This window comes from Megascapheus bottae, chromosome 16 (assembly GCF_031878675.1).
Source record: "Megascapheus bottae isolate mThoBot1 chromosome 16, mThoBot2.hap1, whole genome shotgun sequence".
NCBI lineage: Eukaryota > Metazoa > Chordata > Mammalia > Rodentia > Geomyidae > Megascapheus > Megascapheus bottae.
Genome location: NC_143524.1, coordinates 4,970,508 through 4,995,814, shown reverse-complemented (window position 1 = coordinate 4,995,814; position 25,307 = coordinate 4,970,508). Strand labels below are relative to the sequence as shown.

General features: G+C 52.5%; 3 protein-coding genes across 6 annotated transcripts; 2 read left to right on the top strand and 1 right to left on the bottom strand.

Moving 5' to 3' along the window:
• Positions 1 to 2,422: 2,422 nt before the first annotated feature.
• Positions 2,423 to 4,498, bottom strand: C16H11orf68 (chromosome 16 C11orf68 homolog). Of its 3 annotated transcripts, XM_090347327.1 has the most exons (3): positions 4,347 to 4,498; positions 3,917 to 3,958; positions 2,423 to 3,817 (listed from the first exon to the last, which is right to left on the bottom strand). In XM_090347327.1, exons 1-3 carry the CDS (start codon positions 4,481 to 4,483, stop codon positions 3,058 to 3,060), a joined length of 939 nt encoding a protein of 312 aa, XP_090203453.1. In that variant the 5' UTR covers positions 4,484 to 4,498; the 3' UTR covers positions 2,423 to 3,057. The 3 variants fall into 3 exon arrangements, with proteins under 3 accessions (XP_090203453.1, XP_090203454.1, XP_090203455.1); XM_090347328.1 differs by lacking the exon at positions 3,917 to 3,958 and having other exon boundaries at positions 2,423 to 3,820; XM_090347329.1 differs by lacking the exon at positions 3,917 to 3,958.
• A 296-nt stretch (positions 4,499 to 4,794) lies between these two features.
• Drap1 (DR1 associated protein 1) lies at positions 4,795 to 6,956 on the top strand. The gene is made up of 7 exons (XM_090347326.1): positions 4,795 to 4,974; positions 5,192 to 5,264; positions 5,349 to 5,442; positions 5,535 to 5,654; positions 5,777 to 5,870; positions 6,283 to 6,371; positions 6,752 to 6,956. The coding sequence occupies exons 1-7, from the start codon at positions 4,933 to 4,935 to the stop codon at positions 6,855 to 6,857; spliced, it is 618 nt and encodes a 205-aa protein (XP_090203452.1). The 5' UTR covers positions 4,795 to 4,932; the 3' UTR covers positions 6,858 to 6,956.
• Positions 6,957 to 16,472: 9,516 nt separating this feature from the next.
• On the top strand, positions 16,473 to 24,233 carry Tsga10ip (testis specific 10 interacting protein). Of its 2 annotated transcripts, none has more exons than XM_090347325.1 (8): positions 16,473 to 16,626; positions 19,099 to 19,229; positions 19,317 to 20,005; positions 20,182 to 20,329; positions 21,724 to 21,894; positions 23,199 to 23,298; positions 23,453 to 23,538; positions 24,084 to 24,233. In XM_090347325.1, exons 1-8 carry the CDS (start codon positions 16,498 to 16,500, stop codon positions 24,208 to 24,210), a joined length of 1,581 nt encoding a protein of 526 aa, XP_090203451.1. In that variant the 5' UTR covers positions 16,473 to 16,497; the 3' UTR covers positions 24,211 to 24,233. The 2 variants fall into 2 exon arrangements, with proteins under 2 accessions (XP_090203451.1, XP_090203450.1); XM_090347324.1 differs by having other exon boundaries at positions 23,414 to 23,538.
• The last annotated feature ends 1,074 nt before the right edge of the window (positions 24,234 to 25,307 follow it).

Genomic DNA, 25,307 nt, shown 5'->3' with positions numbered 1-25,307 from the left:
GCCCAGCTTAGTTTTTTCATCTCAGTTTTTTTCTTCTGCAAAATAACAATAACAACAGAGTCAGATAAAGGCTTTGCAGAGTGCTGACTCTTATTGCTAGTAGGAAGAAACTGAGACCTACAAATAGAAATGACTTTATTCAGTCCACATGTTGATCAATCTGCTTATTTGACACTAACCCTAGGGTAGGCTGTGTGCTGGAGCATGGTGGGTGTGCAGTGGAGCCTGGGATAAGATATCTGGGGAGGTTAGACCCTCTCGTGGGTCTAAGATGTGGAGTTAGCCCGGTATGTGCGTGAGGACTGAACAGGCCAGAGGCTACAGCATAAACAAAGGCACAGAAATGAGAATGGTCAAATGCATGCAAGAAAACCCACTGACTTCAGCAGTCTGGAGTAAGATGAGAAGGGAGTAGAGGAGAAAGGAGGTGGGAGGGGACCTTAGGGGCTTGAGTCAGTTCTTTCCTTTTTCCTTTCCTTCACTTACTAACGTGTGGGAGGCACCAGTGGCTTAGGACTGTAATCTGTGCTACTCAGGAGGCTGAAATCTGAGGATCATGATTTGAAGCCAACCCTGGATAGGAAAAGTCTTTGAGACTCATCTATCCAATGAACTATCAAACAGCCAGAAATGGAGCTGTGGCTCAACGAATAGAGCACTAGCCTTGAGTGAAAAAGCTAACTGAGAGAACGAGGCCCTGAGTTTAAGCCCTCTCACTGATGTGTGCACCTATACGTATACTACACACACACACACACACACACACACACACACCCATCAAGAGGTGGTTCTGAAGTCAGGGCTCACATTTAGACTCTTCTGGCCTTTGAGGCAAAAGCAGTCCTTGCATGTGGCTTAGGGGTCAGTTGGAGATATGTGGTTACATAAGTAACCACTCCATTTTATGATCAGTGATGAACAGCAGGTGTTCAAGCAGAAGGGAGAACCCAGGCTCAAGGCTGCTTGCCAGGGGGTGAGGGAGGGATGTGCCAGTTGGCTTCAGTGGAGTGTGCACAGGCAGGAAGGATCTGGGTGGTAGAAACAGGTCAATGCCAGCCCAGGAGAAGGAAGAGCCTCTATCCCACACTGGTGCCACAGAGGTGCCTGGAGGAGGCATGTGCAGTTCTTCAGGAAGGTAGGTGGCACTAGCTTTGGCGGGGTGGGGGAGTGGGGGGCTCAGGGAAGGAAGCTTGGGGTGGAATCAAGTTGGGACTGCTGCCATGTAGGTAAATGGTGAGGGATAGATGGAAATGATGAAATGGGGCAATTTTGCAGGCTTCATTATGGGAGACTCTGAGGCTGCCCCATCACTGGACATCTTTAGGGGACCCATGAGGTCCCCAACTTAGAACCCCCACTTTTCCCCAAGCCCTGGCCTACTTTAGTGAAGTGCGAGGCACTGATGCAGAGACATCAGCTTTGGGGACTTCCGAGGCTGGAGGGTGGGGGGGCTCAGCTCAGGGTGGGGAGGAAGCGGGAGGGGGCTGAGCCAGCATCTCATGACTCAGCCACTTCCACCCAGTCAGCCTGGTGGCATCTCCGCTCCTCTGCTCCAAATTCCAACTTGGTGAGGCTGCTGGAGGCTTAGTCAGCTCAGGCACGGCACGAGAGCAGTGTCCCCAGGGGCTCCTTGCCAAAGTCCCTGGCCCCTAACCAAACTAGGGCCGGGCACAGGGCTGGAGAGGCGGGGACAGTGGTGGAGCAGGAACCAGGCTCCAAGAGGCTCCAACGCCCCAAGAGCATGAGAGCCAGGGAACATCCTGCTGCTTGTGGGCAGCTGTGGTAGCCGTGCTTTCCCCTCTGTTCAGGGACCACACTGAAAAAACAAGGCGGGCAAGTGCTGGCCTGAGCTACCCTGAGTAAACGTCTCTTCTCTCTTGGCCTCCATCGTGATTGGGATGCTGGCTGGGGTCAGTATCTCCCTAAGGAGGCTGGGAGAGTGAAGAGGATTCTATAGAAGTGCTTAGCAAACTGCCTGGGAGCTTTGGAGACAGCCAGCTTGGCAGCAGAGGCAGTACCAATGACAAGGCTTCTAGTCATCACTAAGGTGTGTACATTCCCTGCCCATTCAGCCCAGGGTGCTGAAATCTAGCACATTCTCTGCTCTCCACCCCATGTGCCTTGATCTGGGACTCTGGGTCCCAAGACAGCACCTTTCTCCAGTATAAACAAAGGCACCCTGGGGATAAGAAGTGGTCCCTTGGGACTTTCTAGCTCGGTCAACCCCTGTATTGATGGGAAATCAGAGAACGTGGTTGGCTGTGCAGGGATGGCTGTGCAGAGGCCCTCGGAGGTAACTCCTCCCTTTTCCCCTGCAGTGGTCTTATCACTGGGGGCAGTGATAAGAGGCATCAGTCTGCCTCTCCCCATCAGTCAAGGCAGATAACCAACCATAAGACAGCACTTTAAAAAACACTCAAGACACAGACCCAAGCTGGGTTTTATTGAAATGCCAGGAGCAGGCTCATCAAGTTAGGCAGAGAAGGGAGGATAGCGATGCAGGCCGTGAGCTGGCAGGTGGAGCAGGCCCCATGTCTACAGCCTGGTATCCCCCTAGGTGAGGGGATGAACTGGCACAACTATCCCCTCCTCTCAAATGGCATGCGCAGCAGTCAGTCCTGCAGGGCCCCTGACCCCTGGACTGCAAAAGCTCCAAGGACAGGGACTGGAAGCACTAAGTTTTCTCCCTTGTGAGGAGCAAGGAAAAAAGGGAAGACTGGAGGAAGAGAAGGGAGAGATACAGTGAGATGAGGGTGACTAAGCAAGGCTCTTTTTAATGTCTGCACCCAGCCTGAGGTCCTGGACAGGGGAAGGGAGCAGCAGCAAAGAGGGAAACTGAGGGCCCGGCCCTCAGGGACCAGAGCCCCCAGCCTGTGGGAGCTGGACTGAGCTCTGAACAGAGGGCGGAAGTTCAAAGGGACTGAAGATGCAGGCAGTTCCCGAGTGGACGAGTCCTCAGAGCTGAGGGCTTGGCCTTCATAGGACGACGAGGAAGAGGAAGACAGGAGGCTCCATCCCCAGCAGGGGAGCGAGGGTGGTCTCCCTTACTTGGCCCCATTAGGTCAGTTCTACATTGTTGGCACGGTCCAGCACTCGAGAGCCACGGGCATTGCCTCCAAGCTGGAAACGGCTCTCATAGAGAGTAGGGCAGAGGTGCCAGCGGTTGGCCCGGTAGATACCCAGGTAGGTGTAGACATCTGGTTTGTAAGTGAGCAGACACTTAATGCCTGCCGCACGGATGGCAGAATCTGCCTCTAATACACCCAAGCGGTCCGTGAAGTCGTCCGTGTAAACACAGATGACTTGACGCCCACCCTCTCTGGCTCGTGGACTCACCTTGGCCACCTGAAGCCGGCCCTCAACCACAGCTCGGGCGATACCTGCCCAAGCATGGTCGAGCTTGAAGCCAGGTGCCAGGTGCATGAGCCACTTGCCTGAGAGCACTTGGTGAGTGATGGCCAGTTGGCGCAGGGTACCAGGCGTGATGGGCCTCCCGCCGGTCTGCAGAGCCTCCCAGGCTGCCTGCAGGCCCTGGACATCCCCTGAGTTGGGGGTGTAGCCTTGCCCATAGGCTGCAATCCAGCCCACAGGCTCGGAGTTGGGTGAACCAGGATCTCCATAGCGGGTAACTTGGGATGGTGGGTACTTGGCCAACCAGGCATCCAATTCAGTGGCAGGTGTGGTGCGGGCATCAAACACCAGCCAGGGGTCCATATCGGCTGCCATAGCCTCTGCAGCCAGGTGTTCGGCAGCGGTGAAGCCATCCTCTCGGCCACCAGCCGAGTCTTCCTCCTCCAGCTCCTCACCGGGTTCCATCCTACTGGGGGGGAATTAGGTCAGCGAAAGTCTGAGACAGTCACGAGACTGCTGGGCCCAGGGGCTGGCCACGCTCCACGCTCATCCGTGCGGCACCCACCGTGCCTCAGTGGCCCCTCTTCGCAATGGGTAACAGACGATCCTGTCCAATCGATTGGACGGGCCTCAGCCAGACGTCAGGCCTGCGGACGCGATTGGTTCTTCCCAGGCCGACGGGAAGGGGACTTGCCCAAGGTCACCGCGGTGCGCGGGGAGCGTCGGCGCCGCTGCGGGCCTGGCGCGGGCGCACGCTCGCGGGGCGGGCGGCCGCCGGATCGCGGCGGGGCCCCAGGACGGCCGGGCCCCGAGCCAGGCCTGCTGCAGGGCGTCTGAAGTCCCGGACACCGAGACCCAGAGAGGGCGGTGTCTGGACTCGAACCCGGGCTGGTGAGGGCCTGCAGGACGGCGAGGCTCCGGCCCTGCGGCGCCCGCCGCCATTAATGCTCACGCCCGAGCGGCGCCCCCGCCCCTCCCGCAGTTCCCGCACTTACCTCCGGTTTTCGCTGCGTTCGGCGCTAGCCCAGCTTCGGGCCCGGCTCCGCTCCGGCCCGGGGTCCGCGCCGCCGCCGCCGCCGCCGCCGCCGCCGCCGCGCCCCGCCCCCGCCACGGCCGCCGCCGCCGCCGCCATCTTAGCGCCCGGCAGCCTCAACAACAACTTTATAGACAAGCACAGCCACGGGGCGGGGCCACAGGGCCGGACTCCGCGGCCGGGGGGCGGGGCCGCGGCCGGAGGGCGGGGCCTCGGCCGGGGGGCGGGGCCGCCGCGGGAATCCAGGGTGGGGTGGGCCCGGCGGGGGCGGGGCTAACGTTCGCCCTGCTGACTTAGGGGCGGGCGGGAGTGGCGGGCCTGGGGGAGGACGGCCGCGCTCAGCCCCGGACGCTTCGGGAGGCGGGCGCTGGGGGCGTGTGAGCGGCATATTGACGGGCGGCGCTAGGACCCGGAGAGCGGCGGGGGGCGGAGCGGGCGGCCGCAGGACCCGGGGGAACCGCGGCGGGCGGCCGGGCGGTGAGCAGGCCCGGGGGCCGGCAGGCTGCGGGCGGCGGCTCTGGGCCCGGCGCGACGACAGAGGCCCCGAGATGCCGAGCAAAAAGAAGAAGTACAACGCGCGGTTCCCGCCGGTACGCACGTGGCCGGGCGGGGCGGCGGCGGGCCGGGCTCCGGGCGGGCTCGGGCCCGGGCCGGGCGGGGGGGCGGGGGGCGGGCGCTGCGGTGCCGCAGGCCTGGATGCCCCGCCCCCCTCCGGGCCCCGCGGGCTCCGGGCCCCCCGCCCCCGTCCTCCCGGGGTCCCCCGTCAGGGGCGCCGGCGCCCGGGACCCAACCCTGCCGCCTTCGTAGGCCCGGATCAAGAAGATCATGCAGACGGACGAGGAGATCGGGAAGGTGGCGGCGGCGGTGCCCGTCATCATCTGTATCCTGCCGGGGCGGCCGCGGTGCGGGCGGGGGGCGGGCCGGGGCGCTCCCCTTTCCCGAGGCTTCCTTGACGCCCCGCCAGCCCGGGCGCTCGAACTCTTTCTGGAGTCGCTGTTGAAGAAGGCCTGCCAGGTGACCCAGTCCCGGAATGCCAAGACCATGACCACCTCCCACTTGTGAGTGGCCCGGAGCCCGGAGCAGCCGCGGGGGGCCCGGGGGGGCGGGGGGCGGGGGGGTCCTGAGGGTCCGTCCTTCCCACCTCTTCCAGGAAGCAGTGCATCGAACTGGAGCAAAAGTTTGACTTCTTGAAGGACTTGGTGGCATCCGTGCCTGACATGCAGGGGGACGGGGAGGACAACCACATGGATGGGGACAAGGGTCCTCGGAGGTGAGTGGCCAGAGCCAAGTCTGCAGGTGGGAGAGGGCCAGGCCCCGGGGCGGGGGGCTCCGAGGAGGGGACAGCCGAGCCGCCGGGAGGCCTCTGGGCAGATGGCTTGTACATTCTTGAAGGGGCCGGAAGCCAGGCAGCGGTGGTCGGAAGAATGGTGGAATGGGAAGCAAAGGCAAAGACAAGAAATTATCAGGGACAGACTCTGAACAGGAGGTGAGTGAATCCCCCCCCCACCAACCTACTGTCCTCCCTCATGGTGGCCACCCTGGCTTCTGCCTCTCTCGCAGGGCCCTGGGCTCCACACGGATAGGCTCCGGCCTTTTCTTTTTGCTTTTTGGTTGGTTGTGGAGTTTGAACTCAGGGCCTGGCTGCTGTCCCTGTCCCCTTTTCACTCAAGGTTAGCTCTCTACTACTTTGAGCTACAGTGCCACTTCCCTTTTTTTTTTTTTTTTTTTTTTGGTGGTTAATTGGACACAAGGGTCTTATTAATTTTCCTGCCTGAGCTAGCTTTGAACCATTATCTTCAGATCTCAGCCTCTGGTGTAGCTAGGATTACAGGTGAGAGTCACCAGCTCACCAGCTCCCTGCCTTGCCTGGTCTACCCTCACCCCTGCTGTGCTCACAGGATGAGTCTGAGGACACAGATACTGATGGGGAAGAAGACACACCGCAACCTCCACCCCAAGCCAGCCACCCCCCTGCCCACTTTCAGAGGTAAGCAGCTCAGGAACACCAAGCAGAGGCTCCCAGACTCCCCAGAGCCATTTGCTTTCCCTCTCATCCTCCATGGCCAACTTGGTAATGTTGGGTATGGTAGACTCGGGAAGGGGGGGCTGGAGGGGACCAGTTGAGAGGATGGAGTTTTTTTTTTTTTTTCTTTATGGAGGTACCAAGGTTCAAACTAGAGCCTCACATTTGCTGGGTGGGTGCTGTGGCACTAAAGCCATACCTACGCCCTCTGGGAAGGTCTTCACCTTGATCAGGGCAGTGGGTGGCCTGGGATAGCATAGCTCCTATTGTACAAAGCACAGTGTGAACTCCTGGGGCTAGAATGGGATGAGAGCCTGATTTTCCTCTTGTGTTCTGCCCTGCAGCCCTCCAACCCCCTTCATGCCCTTTGCCTCTACTCTGCCTTTGCCTCCGGCCCCCCCAGGCCCTTCAGCACGTGATGCAGAGGATGAAGAAGACTATGACTCGTAGCGCTCTCTGGCTATACCCCCTTTTAGTTGGTTTTAGTTATTCTGGGGGGAGGAGAAAAGATGGAGTTGTTCTTAAATTTATTAAAAAAATAATGAAAGAGATGGTGTGTTCCCAGCTTTTATTCAGAGACATGTGGTTGCTTTCCTATCCTCTACCTGCTGGGACCACGATTCGTGGTGGGCTAGCAGTGGCTGAGGGAAGACAGCGTCAAATAGGGAGTCGGGTTACCATGGCAGTGCTGGGGTTCCCCAAGACATTGAAGAAAGACAAATGGGAGGGTGGTCAGGGGCCTGAGGCAGCAGGTGCTAACTCCACTGGAAGACTGCTTCTTGTCCTGCGTGACCTTAGGCAGGCTTCTGCTCTTCCCTGGGCTGCCTAAAAAGGGACAGGAGGGCTTGGAGGTGTGGCTCAGCCAATGTGTGAAAGCATCAGGTACCTAAAAAAAATGAAAAAAAAAAAGGGCCAGGAGGTTGGCCTAAGTGGTGAAGTGCTTGCCTATATGCCTACAAGACCCGGGTTCGATTACTCAGTACCACCTAGAAAAGCAGGGAGTGGTGATGTGGCTCAAGGGGCAGAGCACTAGCCTTGAGGGAAAAGCCCAAGGACAGTGCACAGGCCCTGAGTTCAAACCCCAGGACTGGTAAAAAAAAAAAAAAAAAAGGAAGTGTGTCTTGAATCCTGTAGAGCTTTGCATTCATCACCGTGAAGAGCTTTGAGAGCCGGGAATGGTGGCGCCTGCCTGTAATCATAGCCACTCAAGAGGCCAGCTCTGGCACTAAAGACCCAGAGACTCTGGGCCTTGAACTCAGAGCCTGAGCACTATCCTTGGACTTTCTCAAGGTTAGAACTCTACCACTTGAGCTTCAGCACCACTTCTGGCTTTTATCCATGCATGTGGTACCGAGGAATTGAACCCGGGTCTTCATGCATGCTAAGCAAGCACTCTACCACTAGGCCAAACTCCCGGCCCCAAGACCCAGAGACTTATCTCCAGTTAATCACTAGAAAAGGGGAAGTGGGCCTGTGCCTCCATGGATAGGGCTGTAGCCTTAAGCTGCGGAGCTCAGGGACAGTGCCCAGCCCCATGACCCACCAAAAAAAAAAGCTTGTGGGAAGGAGCAGGAGGAGATGGTTTTAGTGGAGCAGTCTGTCTGCCCATCCATGCGCTTTTCTGAGCAGCCTGGAACCTCCAGTGCCTCCAGGGCACGGTGATATGGTGACACAGGAAGGAGGTGGCCGCTACATTGCACCTCTGGGTCCAGGAACATTTCTCAGACTCTTAGAGCTGGGGAGGCCATGGGTCTTTCTGGTGTTGGTGGTGTCTCTGGCTTCTTCCAGCCAGAGGTATCCAGAGGACCTCAGTGACATCTGGGAGCATGGGTGAGGGTGAAGCAGAGAGCATGTGAGGAGACCAGGCCTGTGGTAGCCTTGGGCTTGACTGAGCATGAGGGAAGGGGGTGGGAATCCCTGACATCCTTTTCCTGGTTCTTGTCAGTAACCCGTTGGTAGGGGTGGAAGGAGTCTTCCAGATGGGAGACTTGGGAGAAACAACGGGAATTTGCCCTTAAGATCAGTTTGGTTGGGATGAATTTGGGGTGCCTATGGGATCACTGAGGGTATCGAATGGGCATGTAGACTTGGAGGCCTAGAAGCAGGTGTATGGACCTGAAGAGCAGGGGACTTCAGCAGAGAGCAGGGAGGGCCTGCACAGGCCACCTAGATGAGCCACTCAGAGAGGACAGCCATCAAGTGCCACAAATGGAGAGAGTGGCTGGCACCGTGGTACTGGTGGCTGAGCTGAGCTGAGAAACTACAAGTCAGAGAGGAGAGAAGACTACAGACTTGTAGACAGGAGAGGCACAAGTTTTTTCTTACATGCAGAAGCTAGATCTAAAATATACTAGAACGTGATAAATTATACAAGTCTCCAGTTCTACAAGATAATGACACCAAAGGAGGATTGTCTTAGGGGAGGAAGACAGAGGCTCCATGCCTATGTGCCCTCTGATTGGGTAAAATGTTTTCCAAAATGATTGCCAGGAAGCTGGGCGTGGTGGCTCACACCTGTAATCCTAACTACTCTGGAGGCTGAGATCTGAGGATCACTGTTCAAAGCCAGCCTGGGCACTAAAGAATATGAGGCTCATCTCCAACTAACCATAGAAAATGGGAAGTGGGCCGGGTGCAGTGGCTCATGCCTGTAATCCTAGCTATCAGGAGGCTGAGATCTGAAGATCAAGGTTCAAAGCCAGCCCAGGCACAAAAGAACCAGAGACTCTCATCTCCAATTAACCTCTAGAAAACAGGAAGTGGGGCTTGGCTCAAGGGTAGGGTGATAGCCTAGAGCTGAAGAGCTCAGGGACAGCGTTGAGGCCCAGAATTCAAGCCCACCAAAAAAAAAAAAAAAAAAAAAAAAAAAACCACCAAGAAATAGAAACGAAGTTTGTTTGGTTTTTTTCTTTTTGTCTTGTTGGCTTAGCTGTTTCTGGGAGGGTAAGGGGAGGCACAGAAAGGGTGAACAAATGCAGCAGTGGTATCCACCAGACACTATGTAGAAAAATGAACTAGACAACTTGTGAGTAGGGTCAGGACAGACAAACTGGGAGAAAGGAAGGGAAGGGGTGATGTTATCCAAAAAGAAATGTTCCCATGGGGCAAGGGAGTGGTAGAGTGCTTGCCTAGCATGCATGAAAACCAGGTTTGATTCCTTGCTACTACACACATAGAAAAGGCTGGAAGTGGTGCTGTGGCACTGGCCCTAAGAAAGCCCAAGGACAGTGCTCAGACCCTGCTTTCAAAAAAAAAGTACTCATTACCTGACATAAACCTCTCTCGGTTTATCACCACTTTTTTTTTTTTTTTTTTTGGTGGGTCATGGGGCTTGAACTCTAGGCCTGGGCACTGTCCCTGGTCTCTTCAGCTCAAGGCTACCACACTACCCCTGGGCCTGGGTGTTGTCTCTGAATTCTTCAGCTCAAAGTTACCGCCCTACCCTGGAGCCAAAGCCCCACTTCCTGTTTTCTAGTGATGAATTGGACTTAAGCGTCTCAGGTTCTTTAGTGCCTGGGCTGGCTTTGAAACTTGATCCTCACATCTAAGCCTCCAGAGTAGCTAGGATTACAGGTGTGAGCCACCACACTGGCTTTGTGTATCACCTTTATAATAATAATAACAACAACAACAACAAAAAGCACTTTTGAGCCCAACCAACTGTGGTCCTTGCCCATAATCGCAGCTACTCAGAAGTCTGAGATCCAATCAACAGGCTAGAAGTAGAGGGTTGGCACAAGTGGTAGAGTTCTAGCCTTGAGCAAAAAAGCCAAGGGAGACTGAGATGCCCTGAGTTCACACCCCATTACACACTGAGGATCTGTTCAAGGGAGTCCTGGTCAATAGCACCAACCAGCAAAATATGGAGACAGAGCTATGACTCAAGAGATGGAGTGCTACCCTTGAGTGAAAAAGCTAAGGGATATTGCCCAGGCCCTGAGTTCACATCCTAGGACTGCCATACCCACAAAAATTCTGTGTCTGTCTCCCTTCTATTGCACATGATGGACTGTTCTACCTGGTAGTGATTGTGTGAGCAAAATGTTCTTGGGGTTTCTGTCTAAAGGAGAGAGACGATGAAGACCACAAACAGCATGTCAGGTGGTGAGTCCTGCTGCACATAAGAAAGGAGGAAGGGCAGGCTCAGATGGGGTGAGGTTTTGGAAGAAATCCCAGGAAGCAAGGAATTAGACCGAGCCACCCAGGTGTCTGTGGAGAGGGCTCAGGAGAAGAGCTGGAACAGCAAGGAGGAAGGCCAGGGGATTGGATTCTGTGGGTTTCCTTGTGCCCATCTCCACCCACCACTCCCTACCACCTGCCACTCACTCCCATTTTCTCTGCCACCACCTACGCTTCATTCAGTCCTGCCTTAGCTGAGCACTGTTTTTGTGTCACTAGCAGCAGCTCTCTCTCTCTTTCTCTCCCTCTCCCCTTCCTCATCCTCACCCCTTCCCTTTCTAGAATGGGGAGAAGGCAGTGGGGTGAGGTTCTGCCTCACATCTGCCCAGGTGGATGCCTGATTTGAGGCCCCAGAAGCTAGACAGGGGGCCGAGGGAGAAGGCTAGGAGGCTTCACCACCCAGCTCTGACTTACTGATAGAATGCTTGTCTGGTATGCACGAAGCCCTGAGTTCCATTCCTCAGTCCCACATAGACAGAAAAAGCCAGAAGTGGTGCTGTGGCTCCAGTGGTAGAGAAGCAGCCTTAAGAAAGCCCAAGGACAGTGCTCAGGCCTTGAGTCCAAGCCCCAGGACTGGCAAAAATAAGTAAATAAATAAAAATTGAAGACTTTAACCAGGAACCCGTGACTCATGCCTATAATTCTAGCTTCTCAAGAAGCTGAGCTATGAGAATCATAGTTCAAATCCAGCCTGAGCTGGAGACTTTTATCTCCAATAACTGAGTTCAAACGCCAGTACCAACCAGTACACATACACACACACACACACACACACACACACACACACACACACACACACACAAGATTGCAGCCTTCCTACTAGTGTAAATGTGCGTGTTCAGGTATCATTTTCTTTTTATTTTTTTGGTGGTACTGGGAGTTGAATTTTGAATCTCATGTGATAAGCAGGCTCTCAACCACTAAGCCACATGCCCAACCCTTCAGATGTCATATTCTTTTCTTTTTGTCTTTTTTTTTTTCCAATCCTGGGGACTCATCTTAGGCCTGAGCACTGTCCTTGGGCTTTCCTCAAGGCTAGTGCTCTACCATTTGAGCCACAGCCCTGCTTCTGGCATTTTGTGCATGTGGTACTGAGGGATCAAACCCAGATCTTCATGCATACTAGGTAAGCACTCTACCACTGGGCCAAACTCTCAGACCCTCGGATGTCATTTTCTAACAGACAGAATAAGAACTAGGACTTCTGGGCTGGGAAGATAGCTTAGTGGTAGTGTGCTTGCCTAGCATACACGAAGCCCTGAGTTTTATTCCTCAGTACCACCTACATAGAAAAAGCTGGAAGTATTGCTCAAGTGGTAGAGTGCTAGCCTTGAGAAAGCCCAAGGACAGTGCCCAGGCCCTGAGTTCAAGCCCAGGACTGGCAAACAAATAAATAAGAAAGCCAGCTATTGGCAGCTCAGGCCTGTAATCTAGCTACCCAAGAGGTGAGATCTAAGGATCAAAGCCAGAAGACAGAAAAGTCTATGAAACTTTTATCTTCAATTATTCACCAAAAGAGCTTGAAGTGGAGGTGTGGCTCAAGTGGTAGGGTGGCAGCCTTGAGTAAAAAAGCTAAAGGACTGGGCTCAGACCCTAGTACAGCGCGCACACACAACATAAATAATGAAATTTTAAATAAAGAGGCTATGCAAGTTCACTGCTGACATAATGCCATAAATAAACCAAAGAGCACAAGCTGCTTTAGTCTGTATACCATATGATTTAAAAAACCAAAACACTACCACCAGGTATCTTTCAGAAGGAGCTAACTGACTTTCCTCCCCAAGGAGGAGGCGAAGCACAGGCCAGTAAAGTTCACGGCTATCATAAATGTTTTCCTGCAATCACTTAACAAACATTTGCTGAACACTAGCTCAGGGCCCCTCCCTGCTCCTGTTCTTGCTCTGGGGAGGTGAACTGGCCAAACAAACCCACAGTAATGGCTGTCCTGTAATACCACCAGACAAGGTGGAAAGAGGCACCAAAAGGGGGCCGGGAGTTTGGTCTAGTGGTAGAGTGCTTGCCTAGCATGCACAAAGACCCAGGTTCAATTCCTTGGTACTACATAAATAGAAAAAAGCCAGAAGTGGTGCTGTGGCAGAAGTGGTAGAGCATTAATTAGCCTTGAGGAAAAACCCCAAGGACAGTGCTCAGGCCCTGAGTTCAAGCTCCAGGACTTGCAAAAACAAACAAACAAAAAAAAGGCGCCAAAAGTCCCCAACTCTCAATGGCGGTAGATAAGTGCCATGAAGAAAGAAAAAGAGCCATATGTAGATAGGAGAGGCATGGGAAGGCAAGCGTGTGGCGGGGCCTGGGTCTCGAGGTGCAAGGAGCAGCCTACCCTGATATCCTAGTTGGCTTTTCTTTCCCCACCTGTTTTGGTTTTGCTTCAGTCTTTTATTTATTTATTTATTTTTGTGGGGCTTGGGGCTTGAACTCTGGGCCTGGGTGCTATCCCTGAGCTCTTCCACTCAAGGCTACCACCCTACTATCTCTTGAGCCACAGCCCCACTTCCCATTTTCTAGTGATTAATTGAAGATAAGAATCTCAGGTTCTATAGTGCCCGGGCTGGCTTTGAACTGCAATCTTTCCATCTCAGCCTCCTGAGTAGCTAGGATTCTAGGTGTGAGCCAACGCGCCCAGCTTTGCTTTAGTCTTAAAAGGTCCCACCCTACCATTGTTTTAAGTCATATCTGACATAGCAGGGAAAGCAAATTTTGGGGTAGTGAACTGAGAGTAGGGTAGCACTCCAGCCCTCCATTTTGTCCTCATAAGGTCCAAGTTCCTCTGTGTGTTTATCAGATCCACTCTCTCCTAGGGATCCACCCCCCTAAAGACCCAGCAGCCCCCTAGGATTTTGCCTTCTGGTGATTCCTGCACTGTGAATCTAGGGTCACCCTGTTGAGCAGACAGAACATACAAGTTCCTATTGTTGAGAAAAATACTTTCCTACACTATCCTCAGAGGGCAAGTTTCGGGCAGGGCTGTGGGAAGCAGTGGGAAGGGGCAGAGGTTGGCGATGGTTCCCCAGCCTGGGTGGGTCTGCCTGGGCCCCCAACAATGGATGTGTCCTTGGAGAACGGACCTAGGGAACCAGTAGGTTGGTGCATTCAGTTGTGAGTTCTTGGCCTTGCCTTCACCTCTCAGTGGCTTTTGTCACAATCACTTCACTCCTGTGTGGGACACTTTCTTCAGCTGGCAGGCAGGGGGCCCTCAGCAAGCTTCTTTCTCACTGACTGCTATGTCTGGCTTCCAGAACCCTGTCTCCAAGATCACTTCTTTCTGACCTCTCCTAACCCTTACACAGCCACAGGTCTAGAACCATCTTCTGACTCTGTGTGTGTGTGTGTGTTTGCGTGTGTGTGTGTGTCCACACCAGTGCTGGGGGTTGAATCAGGAACTCGGAACCTAGACACTTAGCTTTTTTTTTAGGTGTTTTTGTTTGTTTGTTTGTTTTTCTCAGTGGTGGTGGGGCTTGAACTCTGGGCCTGGGCGCTGTCCCTGAGCTCTTTAGTTCAAGGCTCTTGCCCTACCCCTTGAGCCACACTCCCACTTCCTATTTTCTAGTGACTAATTGGAGACAAGAGTCTCACATTCTTTAGTGCCCAGGCTGGCTTTGAACCCTGATCCTCAGATCTCAGCCTCTTGAGTAGCTAGGGTGACAGTCATGTGCCAGCTATGTCCTGGGACTTCTTATCCACAAGAAGGCAGCCACAGGCTCATGCCTGAGATCCTAATTACTCAGGAGGTTAAGACCTGAGGATCACGGTTCAAAGGTAGCATATGCAGGACAGTCCAGGAGACCCTCCTCCCCCATGAACCACCACCCCAAATCTGGAAGTAGAGGCATGTCTCAAGCGGTAGAGTGTGAGGAAAAAAGCCAAATGTGGGCACGAACTCTGAATTCAAGCCCCAGCATTGGCTTTTAAAATTCTTTGCTAATGTGACATGTACTTGAAAACTATTCTTATTGTTGGTATACTTTGTGTTATTTGTGACATTCATATATTTTCTCTCTTAGTTGGCTGTTCGTACATTACTGAACATGTCCTTTCCCCTCTTCTCTTCTTTTGGTCCTGAGGGGCATAGAGCTGAATTAATTGTATCCCTTACCTTGTGGTACATAAGAAGTAATGTTTGATTACAGACATTTATTTTGCAGATACTTCCGTGGCTTTGATGTCTGTCAAAGGGAAGCAGTTTGGAGCCATGTCCATGGAGTAGCTACTGGGTTAAGATCGGTCAAGAAGCCAGGCTCACACCTGTCATCCTAGCTACTCGAGGAGGGGGAGATCGGAGGATCATGGTTTAAAGCCAGCCCAGGCAGGAAAGTCTGTGAGACTCTTACCTCCAACAAACCACCAGAAAACTGGAAGCGACACTGTGGCTCAAAGTGGTAAAGCACTAGCCTTGAGCAAAAGAGCTCGGAGACAGCACCCAGGGCCCAAGTGCAAGTCCCACAAGAACATTCTGCCACTCAACTATGAAACCTCATGAAGACAGTAAAGGCCGTATATAAGGATGGACATGGGAAGACAAACATGAGCAAAAAGGATGACAACACCAGTGGAGGAGCTGGAACTCAAACCCAAGCACTTTCTTTCCCTGCACCTATAACCTCAATACTCTGCTGCCTCAAAATGACCAGCAGTAATTGTCATAACAGATATTTGCTAAGTATATGGCTCTTGTGATTTTCTTTTTTTTTTTTTGGTGAGTCATGAGGCTTGAACTCAGGGCATGGGCCCTGACCCTGAGCTAGCACAAGGCTAGCACTCTGTCTCTTTGAGCCACAGCACCACTTCTGGTTTTCTAGTAGTTAATTGAAGAGGTGAGTCTTTTAGACCTTTCTGCCCATTCTGGCTTTGAACCGTGATCCTTAGATCTCAGCCTCCTGAGTAGCTAGGATTACAGGCATGAACTACCCGTGCCCAGGATAACATATTGTCTGTGTGTGTGTGTTGGTCCTGGGGCTTGAACTCAGAGCCTGGGTTTTGTCCCTTAGCTTTTTTGTTTAATATTGTCATGCTAATGTGAATTAATGCACCTTCTGTCTGGCAAATATCATGTAACCCTTTTATTAAATACAATAAAAAAAAAGATTGGCATGCTACCACTTGAGCAACAGCTTCATTTCTAGCTTCCTGCTGGTTAATTAGAAATAAGACTCTTATGGGCTTTCCTGCCTGGACTGGCATGGAACCACGATCCTTAGATCTTAGCTTCCTGAGTAGCTAGGATTACAGGTGTGAGCCACTGCTGCCTGGCTCCCAGGCTGGCTTTGAACTATGATCCTCAGTTCTCAGCCACTTCTGAGTAGCTGGGCTTACAGTTGTAAGCCACTGGTACCTGATGGTCAAATAAAATTTATAAGCCGGGCCCACGATGGTGGCTAATGATCAGAGAGCAAATACAAAGCTAAACCAGGCCTCCGCCCTAGGGGATCCAGTGCCCTGGCTTCAGCTATGCCCCACATCTCTGTAGTGTGGGGCTCAGAGGTCAACACCAGGGGTTAGCATCCCAAGGCTCCTTGGTGAGGGCAGGAAGTGGGGATAAGGTTGAAATGATGGCTCCTCTGGGCTCTGGTTCAGGTGAGAGTTCATTCTGGTTCATTCAGCTTCAAGCAGGCTCTACTGCCCACTTAGGTACCAGCTTTGTATAACATGAGGACCCTTTGAGATGGCAAGTCCTGAGGCAAGAGACTTACCAGGTCCCATAAGGCTCTGTGGTTCCTGGTCTTAGTCAATTCTCCCACTGGAAGGAAGTTAGCCTCACCTCTCTTGGCTGAGCCCTATCTGCGTATCTTTTGCCAGAGTCCTTCAGACTGGATAAGGACTAGTTGCCATGGAGATGGCCAGGCAGGTAGTTCCAGGGCTGCGGGCGGGGGTGGGGCAGGAGGAGGACATCGCTATGCAAAACTCCCATCAACAGTTGGTCAGGGCCACTTCCAGGAGACCAAGGCAGGATCTGCTGTCACAGACTCCAGAGAAAACCAAAGGGCTCATCAAGTTTCTGTCTAGCCTCTCCCAGAAAGGACAGGTGAGAGGGCCAGGGCCAGTGTGTGTATGAGGGGTGACCTCCAACTGCCCAGGGGTAGAAGCCAGGGCTGAGGCCAGGCTCTTGAGAAGAAGCTGAGACTCCAGCTCAGGTTTAGGGGACACTTGGGGAGGATGGAGGAGGAGACTTAAAGGGTGTGGGATGAAGATGATGAATAATAAAGTAATTTAGGGCACACTGTGGGAAGAGCACTGTTGGGGGACTCTAGCAAGTCCAGAGCCCTGTGAGAAATTCAGAACTGTAGAACTAGCCTTATAAGTTGCCTAGGTTGGCTTCAAACTCGCAATTCTCCCATATAGGAGTTGGAAGTCGAGGGAGTGTTGGGGTTACAGATTTGTGCCACTTAGCATGGCTTCCTTTTGTGTGTATGTGTGTGTGTGTGTGTGTGTGTGTGTGTGTGTGTGTGTGTGTGTGTGTGTGTGTGTAACAGTGGTGCTGAGGCTTGAACTCAGGGTCTGGGCTCAGTCCCTGAGCTTTTGTGCTCAAGGTTAGCACTCTACTACTTGAGTCACAGCTTCCTATCTGTCTTTTTGGTGATTAATTGGAGATAAGAGTCTGACAGAGCTTCCTGCCAAGGCTGGTTCTGAACCAGGATCCTCAGATCTCCGCCTCTTAAGTAAGAAGGATTAGACATGAGCCACTGGCACTTGACTGATTTTTTTTTTTTTTTTTTGCCAGTCCTGGGCTTGAGCTCAGGGCCTGAGCACTGTCCTTGGGCTTTCTCAAGGCTAGAGCTCTACCACTTGACCCATAGCACCACTTCTGGCTTTTTTCTATGCCGGCCCCTTGCCTGATTTTTTTTCTTGACCAATGGATATTCCCTCCCCCCCCTCTCATATATATATACACATATATATGTATATATGGCATATGTTATTTGTAGCTAGGTGCTCATGCCTATAATTCTAGCTACTCAGGAGGCTGTGATCTGAGGATGCCAGCACAAAGCTAGCCCAGGCAGACTCTTATCTCCAATTAATCACTAGAAAACCAGAAGCAGCACTGTAGCTCAAAGTGGTAGAGCACTAGCCTTGAACAAAAGAGCTCAGGGACAATACCCAGGCCCTGAGTTCCAGCCCTATGGCCAATTTAAAAAAAGGGGGTGGGGAGGGAGTTTGGCCTAGTTGTAAAATGCTTGCCTAGCATGTACAAAAACCGGGCTCAGAACCACATACATAGAAAAGCCAGTAGTGATGCTGTGGCTCAAGTGGTAGAGCTCTAGCCTTGAGGAAAGCCCAAGGACAGTGCTCAGGCTCTGAGTTCAAGCCTTAGGAATGACCAAAAAAGTTGGGCTGGGGATGTGGCCTAGTGGTAGAGTACTTATCGGTCTTAAAATTTAAAGTGACACAGAATTATACATATTTATGGGACACAGAATGCAAATGAATTACTTTAAGAAGGATGTAATGATTTAACTAGGTAACTACCATTTCCCTTCCCTTAAATATTCATCAACGCTTTGCATTGGAAACCTGCCAATCTCCCCCGACAGCAGAATGTGGTGAAGGCTCTGAGACCACTGAGCCTAAGCTTTTGGCTCTATGTACTGGGTATGCTGGAGCTGTGTGAGGAGGTCATGGCCTTAGGGAAGGCAAATACCCGAAAGTCTAAGCACTGGGGAGGGGCTCTCTTTCTCTCACCGATCCTGGGGCTTGAACTCAGGGCCTGACTCTGTCCTGAGCTTTTCTTGCTCAAGGCTGACACTCTACCACGTGAACCACAACTTCACTTCTTGTGCGGGGTTAAGAGTCTCCAGACTTTCTTGCCTGACCGGCTTCAAACTGTGATCATGAATCTCAGCTTCCTGAGTAGGTGGGATTCCAGGTGTGAGCCACTGGTATCTGGCTCTTGCTGTTTTAATATAAAGAATGAGGGGCCCGGGAGTGTGGTCTAGTGGAAGAGTGCTCATCTAGAATGCACGAAGGCCTGGGTTTGATTCTTTGGTACCACATACACAGAAAAAGTAGAAGTGGCAGTGTGGCTCAAGTGGCAGAGCTCTAGCCTTGAGCAAAAAGTGTTCAAGGACAGTGCCCAGGCCCTGAGTGCAAGCCCCAGGACTGGAAAAGAAAAAAAATATATTAAAGAATGGTCACTGTGGGCTGGGAGTTTGGTCTAATGGTAGAGTGCTCGCCAAGCATGCACAAAGACCTGGGCTTGATTCCTTGGTACTACAAACCTAGAAAAAGCTGGAAGTGGTGCTGTGGCTTAAGTGATAGTGTTCTAGCCTTGAGAAAGCCCAAGAACAGTGCTTAGGATCTGAGTTCAAACAAGGACTGGCAAAAAAAAAAAAAAAAAGAAAACAAAAGAAAAGAAAGAAAAACCAAAGAATGGTCATTGTGACCAGTCAGTTTTAGAGGGTACAGGGCCCAGTCAGGGTACTTAGAGGGCAAGTCCCCAGGGAGGGGCAGCATGATCCAGAAGACTGCTCAGAGCTGGCTTCCTCGTCTGTCCCAGGATAGACGGGGCAGTGGTGATGTCATGCTGAGTTATAATGGAATGAAGAGATCTCAGAATACAGGACAGACAGCAAAGAAGGACCGCCGGCCCCGGGGGAAGAACAAGAAAAGTCAAGGCTCCTCTAAGGGGTAAGCAGCCGAGGACAGGCTGGGAGGCAAGGCTGGGTATGGAGGGACTCCAACCGCAACCTTGACCCTGATCCTCTCCCTCTTCAGGCTCTTCCCCTCTCCTCGGAAACCCTCGTTTCCCTTCCAGTGGGCCTGGGAGAGCTACATTGCAGATGGCCTGGCTCTACTTCAGCAGAGCGCCTCTGAAGTCGCTGACCCCCCATCCCCATGGCCCTCCTCATCCACCACCTCCAAGCTCAGGTCGAGGCACAAGCCTACAATCAACCTCCCAGAGGCCCTCGACTTCTACCAGAAGATGGAGGCCCAAAACCCAAAGAGGAGGCAGCGGCTGGACACATGGGGAGAAGGCCCCCGGCCTCCTGATAAAGCCAAGAACAAGTCAGATTCAGGATCGGAGTCTGAGGAGGATGGGGAGGCCTCAGAGCCGGAAAGCTCTGGGGTTGAGGAGGCTGAAGAAGCTCTGAGCCCTAAGGACCAGCCCCAGGTCCACAGGCAAGGCGCCATCTCGGACGAGGAACAGTTCTCAGATACATCAGAAGAGGCTGAAGAGGAAGTGCCAGATACCTTCCACAAGAGGAAGGGCAACCCGACGAAAAAAGACCAGAATCCTGGAGAGGCCGTGGAAGACGGGGACCTACAAGGCCAGAGTCACCAAAGGAGTACCAACACCAGCAGCAGCCGAGCACCACCAAGGGGAAAGTCAAAGTCTAAGGACGTGGAGGGGCCCTGGGATCTGGAGAACCTTCACAAACAGTTACAGCAAGAGTTGGACAATGGTGAGTGTGGGCCTCAAAAACTGGGTTCCCCTGAAGCCACACTGGGGAGAGAAGGTGGGAGGCGAAGACCCACTCGGGAAGAGTCAAAAGGTGATGCGTTGGGCTCTGGGTGCTGGGGGGAAGATTGCTCAGGCCAGGAAAGAGGCTATTCCTTGACGTGGTCCCTCTGTGTGCAGGCTCCCAGAAACCAACCTGGAAGGCATTGCAAGCTGCTCTGCGGGCCTCCAACAGGAGTGGAAAGGCTCATTACTTGGGAGATGAAGAAACATTCCTGTCTGCCAACCTCCCTAATCGCACCTTCCACAAACGACAGGAAGCCACCAGGTAGAGTAAGAACAAGGGTGGATGATGGACGGGGCAGTTCTCCAAAGACATTGTCTCTTGTGTATTCATTTATTCCTTTATTGATCTACTTGCAAAGTAGCCATTTCATCTGTCCATCCTTCATCCATCCCTCCATTCATCCATCTCTCTATTTGGCCAGCTATCTTAACCCAAAGCACATTCTGTTCATTTCTTACCTTTTATGCATCCATTAATCTATTAACTGATTATTGTGATATGTATCTCTCTATTCATGGATCCTCAGGATATCACAATTAATTCTTGAGCTAGCCCTGAGAAGCACCAGGTCTGGAACATAAGACACATTAGACAATTATGTCAGTCCAGTGAAACAAATATATATTTTTTATTTATTTATTTATTTTTTGTGGGTCATACGGGCTTGAACTCTGGGCCTGGGCGCTGTCCCTGAGCTCTTCAGCTCAAGGCTATTGCTCTACCCCTGGAACCACAGCCCCACTTCCTGTTTTCCAGTGATTAATTGGAGATAAGAGTCTCAGGATCTTTAGTGCCCGGGCACTATTCAGCCTCCTGAATAGCTAGGATTACAGGCGTGAGCCACCGTGGTCCGGCCAGTCTATGACTTGTGGGCCAGGAGTCTGGCCTAGTGGTAGAGTGCTTGCCTAGCATGCATGAAGACCTGGTTCCATTCCTTGGTACCAGATACAGAGAAAAAGCCAGAAATGATGCTGTGGCTCAAGCGGTAGAGCTCTAGTGTTGAGAAAGCCCAAGGACAGTGCTCAGGCCCTGAGTTCAAGCCACAGGACTGGGAAGAAAAGAAAAGACTCTTATCTTCAATTAACCTCCAGAAAATCAGAAGTGAAGCTTATGAGGGGTCCAGGGAAAGTCTATGGTTAGGAGTGACATTTGAACAAATATCTGGTAAGAAGTTGGCCTTGAGTTTTGGGAAAAGTGTGCTTTAGGCCTGAGGACTGATGACATGGCTTAAGTGGTACAGGGATAGATTGTTCCAGGTTTTTTAGCCCTTAGCCATTTGACTATCCCTACCTTTCACCTCAGTTGAACCTTTCAGGATTTGCTCTTTTCCTATTCTTTCATCCATTGGCTTGTCTGCCCATCCGTACAGCTGTCCTTCAGACCATTCAAGCGGGCTGGCAGGTGGGCTGGCGAGCTCCATGGGGTTCACAAGGCCTGGGTCAAGGAGTTCACAGTTGGGGCTCATGCAAGGAGAGGAGAAAGGCTGAATTTTTCCTGGGGGCAACACGGCTAGGGGAAGCCTTCATTAGGCCAGACTTCCCCCCATTCACTCTCCAGGACTCACAGTTCCTCCTGCAGTCGTGGCCCCCCCAATCTCCCTAGCCCTCCTTGAGGCTTCTCCTCCAGTGCACTTTCTCTGTTCTCTCCCCACCCAGAACCCTGTTGCAGGCCTGGGAACGGCAGCAGCAGGAGGAGCGACAGCAGGCAGAGATGCGGAGGGCCAGGGAGCAGCGAGTTCAGCACCAGGTGGCCCGCTGTCTGGCGGCCTATGCACCCCGAGGGAGCAGAGGGTCGGGGACTACCCAGCACAAGCTGGAGGAGCTGAGGTAGGAATGCAGGACCAGGGGGACCTGGGGGCCGGCTGCAGACTTCAAGGCAGTTTGGCCTGGCCATCTTCACAGATAAAGATTTTGGGGTGCCAGTGGCTTATGCCTGTAATTCTACCTACTCAGGAGGCTGAGATCTGAGGATCGCAGTTCAAAGCCAGCCCAGGCATTAAAGTCCATGAGACTCTTATCTCCAATTAACCAACAGAAAACTAGAAGTGGTGCTGTGGCTCAAGGTGTAGAGTGCCAGCCTTGAGCTGAAGAGCTCAAAGACAGTAACTATGACAGCAGTACCTAACATGGGCCAGGAGCATCCCTGATGGGCCTCCTGGAGACTATTGTACATGGTCAGGAGTTGGGCTGTTTATTTTTTTGGGGGGGGGGGATGGCGGAGGACAGTCCTGTGACTTGAACTCTGGGCCTGAACATTGGGGCTTTCTCAAGGCTAGAGCTCTACCACTTGAGCCATAGTACCACTTTCAGCTTTTTGTTTTTGAATATATGTGGTACCAAGGAATTGAACCTGGGTCTTTGTGCTAGGCAAGCACTCTACCACTAGGCCAGACTCCAGGCCCGTCTGTTTTATTTCCTTCTTGTATTTGGACCATTTTTCTTTTCTGTTTTTGTACTGGTGCTGGTGCTTGAGCTCTGGGCCTGGGAGCTATCACTGAGCTTTTTTGCTCAAGGCTAGCATGCTAGCCCTTGAGTCACAGCCCCACTTCTAACTTTCTGGTGGTTAACTGGAGATAAGAATTTCACAGATGTCTCTGCCAAGGCTGGCTCCTCAGATCTCAGCCTCCTGAGTAGTTAGGATTACAGGCACGAACCACCAGTGCCCAGCTCTATTTAGTTTTCTCCTCTGAATTTTCTTTTGTGTACACACTAGGGATTGAACTCAGGGCCTCTTGCTTGGCTTTTTCTACTCCAGGCCAGTGTTCTACCACTTGAGCCACATCTCCACTTCTGGCTTTTTGATGGTTTGTGCATGTGTATGTGCGTACATGAACAGGCATGCTGGTCCTGGGGCTTGAATTCAGGGCCTGAGTCCCTTAGCTTTTTCCCTCAAGGCTCTACCACTATAGCCATTGCACCACTTTTAGGTTTTTGATGGTTAACTGCAGATGTGAATCTCACCTACTTTGCTCCCCATGCTGGCTTCAAACCATGATCCTCCTGAATGTGGCATAAGCCACTAGCACCTGGTTTCACATTTCTAATGGTCAAGTCCTCAGGGAGAATTGGCAGGCAGGCGCTGGCCTGAAGATGGATTGTAGCTTAGCCACTCAGTCTCGCTTCTCCCTCAGGCGCCAAGAGAGACAGCGCTTTGTTGAGTACCAGGCTGAGCTGCAGGGCATCCGGCACCGGGTGCAGGCCCGACCCTTCCTATTCCAGCAGGCCATGCAGGTGAGGGACCGCAACGGTGCAAGCAGACAGCACCCCTGTTATCCCTGGGACCCTCTTGGTCATCAGAGCCTCAGCAGCCCCGGGAAGAGCGGGAATCCCTCTTCTTTCTCCTCAGGCCAACGCTCGACTCACTGTCACCCGGCGCTTCTCTCAGGTGCTGTCAGCCCTGGGTGTAGATGAGGAGCAGCTGCTGGCTGAGGCAGGAAAGGGGCACAAAGAGGGTGTCTCTCGGAAGTCCAGGTGAGGCCTCTGGGCTCAGCAGGGTCTCCTTCATGTTACTCTAGAAGACAGGCCAGGGGTACTGTTCCCCCTTCCTTTCCCTCCTCACTCCTCCAAGATTTGGCAAGGACTTATTTTAGTATAACAGGGTTCAAATAAGGAGCCATAGAAACATTTCATGCTTCCCATCCAGAAATGGGAGTTAAAGACTCCAGACAATTGTGTTGAATTTTGGGTGACGGTCCTGGGATTTCAACTCAGAGCCCTGCCTACCCTTGCTAAGCGAGTGCTTTACCACACTTGAAGAACCTGAGAACTTGAAGGCCAGGACCTTGCCTAAGGACACAGGAATCCATAAGTGGCAGAGCTAATCTGGGACTCTGTATCCATCTGGGTACCTCAGATGAGGGGCCAGTGCCCTGTTTGCCACCCCGGGTATACGGAGCAGGGATTATGAGGTTACCTTCACAATAAACTCAAAGAGGGGGAGTCATTTGCCCAGAGTCACATAGCAACCCTGTATAGAGTTGGATTTGAACCTACAGCCATCAACTTCTGTCTTTAAGGAACCATCGGTCAATGGGGGTAAGAATGAAGCCCTCTTCTCGGAGCCCCCCAGCAATAGAACCCATCGATGGTCAGTCTGGCAGATACTCTTCCTCCTGCCTGGTCCCAGAAAAATCCTCAAGATAAAAATTAAAGCCTTTTTTGGAAAATACTGTGTGATTTCTGGGGGAAGAGGAAGCTGCAGGTTGGGGATGGGAAGGGGGAGCAGGCTTATCTGTATCCCCATCACTCAGGAGATCTGGATGCCAACCATACAGCACATGCATCCCTGTTTAGAGGAATGGGGTATCTTGAAAGCAATGGCTAAGACTTGTCTATCCTGCCTGCAACACTTATTCTAGGGCCTAACACATTCAACAACGAATGGGGATACTTTAGGACTTCTGCTCTGGAGAGAGTGGTTTTTATGTGGCTCAAACAACACCCTAAATATGGTGGGAAGGAGTGCCTGGGGACCTGGGAGCTCCAGAACTGTCAGGTGTAGACGTCCGGCTATGTATAAACCAGTCTTGGGAAACCCCAGTAATCGAGTTTAACTTAATTACTGATTGGTAGAGTTCATACTTGGGTTTGAACTCAAGGCTTCTCACTCTCACTCCGCTTTTCCACTCACAGCTGAAGCTCTATCATGTGAGCTAAGCAACCAGCAGTGCTTTTCTTCTTTTGGTGATCGTGGGGCTTGAACTCTGGGCCTTCAGCTCAAGGCTACCGCCCTATCCCTTGAACTACAGCGACACTGCCGTTTTCTGGTGTTCATTGGATATGAGTCTCTTGGACTTTAGTGCCCGGGCTGGCTTTGAACCTCGATCCTCAGCTCTCAGCCTCCTGAGTAGCTCGGATGACAGGCGGGAGCCACCGTGCCCGGCGATTTGTCGACTGACAAGGAACAGTAAATTTCTCAATGGAGATCTCCTTCCGGAAGCAAAAACACAGTGCAAGCAGAAGGCCAGGGCTGGGCCGGGGGCCCCCGCCTGGCATCCGAGCTGCTCAGGAGGTGAGATCTGAGGGTCGAGGCTCAAAGCCAGCCCGGGCACAGAGATCCGTGAGACGCTCATCCCCGATGAGCCACCGGGAAGAGACCGGGAAGAGACCGGGAAGGCGCTGGGGCGCGGGGTGGGGCCGGGGCCCGGAGCTGAAGAGCTCGGGGGCAGCGCCCAGGCCCAGAGTTCAGGCCCCACGACCGCCAAAGGAAAAAGAAAAAAAAAAAAGAGGAAGGCAAGGAA

What these genes read in the sequence shown, in the direction of transcription:
- C16H11orf68 (XM_090347327.1), bottom strand. Translation starts at nt 4,483, where the DNA reads ATGGCGGCGGCGGCGGCGGCCGTGGCGGGGGCGGGGCGCGGCGGCGGC. An exon ending in GAACGCAGCGAAAACCGGAG is followed by an intron (nt 3,959 to 4,346) that starts GTAAGTGCGGGA and finishes TCGATTGGACAG; the next exon opens with GATCGTCTGTTACCCATTGC. An exon ending in AGAGGGGCCACTGAGGCACG is followed by an intron (nt 3,818 to 3,916) that starts GTGGGTGCCGCA and finishes CCCCCCCAGTAG; the next exon opens with GATGGAACCCGGTGAGGAGC.
- Drap1 (XM_090347326.1), top strand. Translation starts at nt 4,933, where the DNA reads ATGCCGAGCAAAAAGAAGAAGTACAACGCGCGGTTCCCGCCG. An exon ending in GGCGGTGCCCGTCATCATCT is followed by an intron (nt 5,265 to 5,348) that starts GTATCCTGCCGG and finishes ACGCCCCGCCAG; the next exon opens with CCCGGGCGCTCGAACTCTTT. An exon ending in ACCATGACCACCTCCCACTT is followed by an intron (nt 5,443 to 5,534) that starts GTGAGTGGCCCG and finishes CACCTCTTCCAG; the next exon opens with GAAGCAGTGCATCGAACTGG.
- Tsga10ip (XM_090347324.1), top strand. Translation starts at nt 16,498, where the DNA reads ATGCAAAACTCCCATCAACAGTTGGTCAGGGCCACTTCCAGGAGACCA. An exon ending in AGTCAAGGCTCCTCTAAGGG is followed by an intron (nt 19,230 to 19,316) that starts GTAAGCAGCCGA and finishes CTCCCTCTTCAG; the next exon opens with GCTCTTCCCCTCTCCTCGGA. An exon ending in AAACGACAGGAAGCCACCAG is followed by an intron (nt 20,330 to 21,723) that starts GTAGAGTAAGAA and finishes CTCCCCACCCAG; the next exon opens with AACCCTGTTGCAGGCCTGGG.